The sequence below is a fragment of the Myotis davidii genome, unplaced genomic scaffold (assembly GCF_000327345.1).
Source record: "Myotis davidii unplaced genomic scaffold, ASM32734v1 scaffold648, whole genome shotgun sequence".
Classification (NCBI taxonomy): Eukaryota; Metazoa; Chordata; class Mammalia; order Chiroptera; family Vespertilionidae; genus Myotis; species Myotis davidii.
The window spans coordinates 2,085,186-2,090,324 of record NW_006299603.1 but is presented as its reverse complement, the minus strand read 5'-3'; the positions used below and the strand labels follow the sequence as shown (position 1 = coordinate 2,090,324).

At 60.7% G+C, this 5,139-nt stretch overlaps 1 protein-coding gene across 1 annotated transcript in view; it reads left to right on the top strand.

The window, feature by feature from the left end:
- Positions 1-4,440, top strand: part of FLT4 (fms related tyrosine kinase 4) — a 27,014-nt gene extending 22,574 nt beyond the window's left edge. Inside the window, exons 27-28 of the mRNA XM_015571534.1 lie at positions 2,231-2,316; positions 3,043-4,440. Coding sequence (XP_015427020.1) covers positions 2,231-2,316; positions 3,043-3,244 — 288 coding nt within the window. The 3' untranslated portion in view covers positions 3,245-4,440. The remainder of the gene's footprint in view (positions 1-2,230; positions 2,317-3,042) is intronic.
- The last annotated feature ends 699 nt before the right edge of the window (positions 4,441-5,139 follow it).

Sequence of the window (5,139 nt, the reverse complement as noted above, 5' to 3'; positions counted from 1 at the left end):
TTTGATCAAATATATTTTGATTCTTTATAACTTAAAATGTGCCTCCTTCATCTTGTTTAATTGACATCTTAAACTTTAATTTTTTTTTTACTTAATCCTCATGGGATGATATGCTTTTATCAGTTTTTAGAAAGAGAGAGAGAGAGAGAGAGAGAGAGAGAGAGAGAGAGAGAGAGACGAATGTGAGAGACACATCAATTGGGTGCCCAGGGATCGAGCCTGCAACCGAGATACGTTCCCTTGACTGGAATCGAACCTGCAGCCCTTCAGTCCATGGACCGACGCTCTAACCACTGAGCTCCCGGCCAGGGCTGTGCTTAATTTCTTTAAGTCAAACCACCAGGGCTCTTATGTGCGTAGTAAATGCTGAAACCCGAGGAGGCAGAGGCGGCACCGGGAAAGCAGTGCCTCCCAAGTCCGCGTAGACTCCCGGCTGGAGCAAGGCCGCCTTGGACACACAGGCTGCTTCCCACCATCGAGGCAATCGTCATATTTCTTCATTCATATACGCGCTTAATTTCTTGTGTGTGTGTGTGTGTGTGTGTGTGTGTGTGTGTGTGTGTGTGAATCCTCCCCCAAGGATCCTTTCTCCATTGATCTTTAGAGAGAGTGGAAGGGAAGGGAATGGGTGAGACAGAGAGAGAGAGAGAGAGAGAGAGAGAGACGAATGTGAGAGACACATCAATTGGGGGCCCAGGGATCGAGCCTGCAACCGAGATACGTTCCCTTGACTGGAATCGAACCTGCAGCCCTTCAGTCCATGGACCGACGCTCTAACCACTGAGCTCCCGGCCAGGGCTGTGCTTAATTTCTTTAAGTCAAACCACCAGGGCTCTTTTTACTCAGTTCTGAACCGTGCACGCCGAGAGGCTGCATCGGGGATCGAATTTGAGTTTCCTATCGCGACACATTTACTGTAAGACAGACCAGGTACAAACACAACCCACCATCTGCAGGGCACCCGGCCAACAAGCAGGCCAGGATGCCTGGGCTCCCACAGGCGTTCCTCGGCCCTCAGCGTTAGAGCCAGGTCAGCCCCGAACCCGGGCCAGACGCAGCTCCTGCCTGACCAGCCGAAGTCCAGTTCGCACCGGACGGCACCTACCTTCCAACAACCCGAGACCCAGACAGGAATGGAAACGCTAATGGAAGTGACCACAGGGCTCACCCACCCTCCTCCCTGCTGAAGCGCTGAAGGAGCCAGGGTCAGGCATCCACCCCTTCGCTGTCCGGGCGCCAGGCAGCCTTCTGGTGGTAGCACCAAGCGGAGTCTCCTGTGGGGTGGTCCCTGTCCACTGGGGACGCTGCCCCTGCTTCCCCAGGTCCTCCGGGTGAAAGGGGGGCTGTTAGGAGAGCTCCATGGGCGTTGCCATATTTGTTACCGAACTGCGGGGTTCGCTGCTTGGGTTGCTCTGGTCAAGAGACTGTGGTTGTCACAGGTGCTTTCGTCTACTTGCTGCCAGGAGACGGGCGTCCACAGCCAAGCTGTGTCCCATGTGCCCCCAGGGAAGCCTAGCCATTGCCTAGGCACACGCCTTGGTCATTGCATGTTGACGTCTTCTTTGCAGTTAGCGACAGTTATCTGTTGAGTTCCTGTCAAGGTCATCCTGTTTACAGCTGGTCTGTAAAGTACTGTGCTGCGTTGTAAAATTTAGCAAGGATAGCGTTTAAGCCCTGGCTGGTTTGGCTCAGTGGATAGATCGTCCGCCTGCAGACTGAAAGGTCACGGGTTCGATTCCGGTCAAGGGCACATGCCCGGGTTGTGGGCTCAATCCCCAGCAGGGGGCATGCAGGAGGCAGCCGATTGATGATTCTCATCATTGATGTTTCTATCTTTCTCCCTTCCTCTCCCTGAAATCAATGAAACATATTTTTTAAAAAAGAATAGCTTTTAATAAGAACTGTCCAGACCTGAGACCTTAGTCCTAACAGCCTGGAAACGTGCCTGGCTGCCTTCTAGGTCCCCAGCATGGGGCGCTGTAGCTTCGCTGCCTCCTGGGCCCAGGCCAGGCGCGGCCCCCAGGCCTCAGTTTCCCCCTTTATGGCGGGTGGGCGTACGGCCCTCACCTGCGCACTTTAGGAGGTGTCGGATGCCTGTTTCCTGCTCAGGAGATGGTGTCAGGAGACGGTGTCAGGTTGGCAGCGGTCCAGGTCCCTGCGGGCCCGCCTGCGGGGGGCAGCGCCTGCAGCCCGGCCGTGGTGGGGCACAGCCTCTCTGTTCTCTGCACAGGATAACCAGACGGACAGCGGGATGGTGCTGGCCTCCGAGGAGTTTGAGCAGCTGGAGAGCAGGCACCAACCGGAGGGCGGGCTCAGGTAGGGGTTCCTGAGCCTCCCGCTAGGGGTCCAGGGAGGTGGGCTGGGCCTGCGTGTGCGGTGCCCTCTTCCCCGAACCTTCGGGCTCCCGTTGCCTTTCCGTGTGCTCAGGGCCATCCGCTCTGGGACTCCAGGCCTTTGTCACCAGCTTTCCCAAAGGAGCGCCTCCCCCGCACCGTCCTGACCCAGCACACCCAGTTCTGGTCCCCACGTCTCCTCCCTTCCTTTTGACACCCCCTCTTTGTAAAGCCGAGTATGGTCGCCGTGCCCAGTGCTCAGACAGCGCAGCCAGGCCACGCTGGGACGTAGCCCGCGCAACGGTGGCTGCTTGCTCCAGAGTAGGGGCCGGACGTGGAGACGGGCAGGGGTGTATTTCCAATCAGAACAGACGGGACTTCCGGATGGTTGGGTGAGGGCGAGAGGAGGGGAGGAAGCAAGATGACGGCCGGCTGTGTGGGCGCGGGGTCAGGGCTGGTGCCATTTGCGGAGATGGCAGGGCTGGGCGAGAAGCAGGTCTGCGGGACTGAAGCTCGCCTTCGCCGTTGTCCCACACCCAGGCTTGGGGCGGGGAAAACCCTGGTGTTTGCCCGGTTTGCTATTTAAGTGGAGCCGGTGTGTCCTTCCATCGGCCTGGCACGCACTTAAGTTGACTCAGGTGTGTCTTTGCTGATTCCGGCCAGACCTGGCCCAGGTCCATCCCTCCCACTGACGCCCTTCCCTGTGCAGCAGCTGTAAAGGACCCGGCTGGAGCGCGGAGGTGACCGGGGCGCACCCGGACCCCCAGGGGCGGCGGCGGCGGCCTGACCGGGGTCCCCCGGGAGGCCAGGTGTTCTACAACAGCGAGTACGGGGAGCTGGCCCGGCCCCGCGGCGGGGGTGACTGCACCCCCCTGGCCCGCTCGCCCTTCTTCGCAGACAGCAGCTACTGAGGAGGCTCGGCAAGGCCCCGCCCGGGGCGCCCACAGCTGGCAGCCGTGCCTGGCAGGGCGGGCAGAGGGTCGGAGCTCCAGGCTGGGAACTCGTCTCCTTTGGTTCGGCCAGGAGGCCTTCCCTCCACCCTGTCAGCGCCCCCTCTAGCCATGAAGAGCAAAACCCAGGTTCCAGGGCTCCCCGACCTCCATCACCACCCCTGCCCAGGACTTCCCGGGCCCCCTCAGGCCCTTCTCCCTTCAGATCAGATTCCGTGTAGCTAACAGCCCCAGGGCCCAGCCTGGGACCCGCACTCCCAGGGGAATGCCCCTTTGCTGACCTCCCCCCACGACGGTGGGTGGTAGCGTGACCCCCATTTTCTGAGGAGGAACTTGAGGGTCTGACAGTCACCGGGGCTGCAGGTGAAGCCAGGCCTGAGCTGCAGCCTCCCGGCCCGCCTCACTCACTGCTCCTCCACGCAGCCCCTCCCTGGGGAAGGCCTTCCTTCCGGTGTCGCCCGGGCTGAGGGGAGGGTGCCAGACCCCATCCCAGAGCACAAAGAGGAACCGTGGGGTGGGGCCGGGAACTCCTCCCTGAGCCCCGCCAGCAACCCCCTCGGGTCCCTGCCGCGGACCATCACAACGCACCCTCCCCCGATTCTGCGGATCTTTTTCATTAGAACTTCAGAAACCGAGCTGCTATGAAGAATTTACTTTTCAAAACTTCAGTCTGAAGGGCGCAAGTTCTCTCTGAATCTAGAGGATCCTTGCCCCTGGCCCCCGTGGGCGCCGTCACAGCAGACACAGCCACAGCCTCTCCTGGAGAAGGTGCCGCCCGCTGCCTGGCCCAGGCGGCCTCGAGCAGCCCCACCTGAGAAGATGCGGGTCCTCCGCTCTGGGACCCGATCTGCCGCGAGGCCCCTGCCATGCCGGGAAGGTCCTTCCGAGCGGGGATTCCACAGGAAGGCGCCCAGGCTGGCCCGGGGGACCGCCCAGCGCGGCTCCAGGCCCCCAGGCATCGGGATGTTCTGTGGCCTCGGGGGCCTGTCTTCTACCGCCTGGTCTCTGCCTGACGTCGGCTCCCTGGCAGTTCAAGCCTCTGTCGTCACCGGGGAGCAGCCAGGACCTCTGGAGGCTGCAGCCAGTCTGCCCAGACACCCATCCCAGCTCACACTGCCCAGCCACCCACCCTCAGAGGAGATAGACCACCTCCCAGTTAGCACGTTTCTGTAGGGCACCGACACGGGTGACATCTCCGCTGTCCCCCCCGGGCCTGCTTCTTGGATGTCACCTGACTGTGAGACCTGGGTCTCAGGGGAACCTGGTAGTGGGGCCCAGAGGCTGTTAGCGGAGCCACGTGCGCTGCAGGTGCACAGCCTGGCCCCGGGCCACCCTGGGCCACCTCTCCTCCTGTCACCGCCGCGCACACAGACATGTACTGGGAAGAACACCTGCCATGCCCTGTACACCACGTGCTCCGAAAAGATCTGAAATATTTAACAAAAGATAATAATAAATGTGATGCCAGTCTTTGAGTTACGATGAATGGGTGCTCCGTGAAGTGGCAGCTCTCTCTGACGGTTTGATTCAAGCACTCCTCCCCTCGATGGCCAGCCCCTCGAGGCCGCTGGACAGGCCACCAAAGGGAAGGGCAGCAGAGGCAGCTGAGCCTGGACACCCTCTCCCCAAAGCTCCCAGCAGAGGGCGCCAGGGAGGCAGCAGGGCCCCGGGGATCACCCTGTTTGGGTTGGGCGGACCACAAAGGCGCTCCCCTTTCTACTTTATATCTAAAGTGACAGGGAACTTGGTGGCCGGTGGGTGTGGGGGCGTGGCCCAGAGTGGGTCACTGGTACCAGGGCCCCACGTGAAGCAGGCGTCCAGAGGGGTGAAGCACAAGGCCGCTCGCCTTCCCGTCT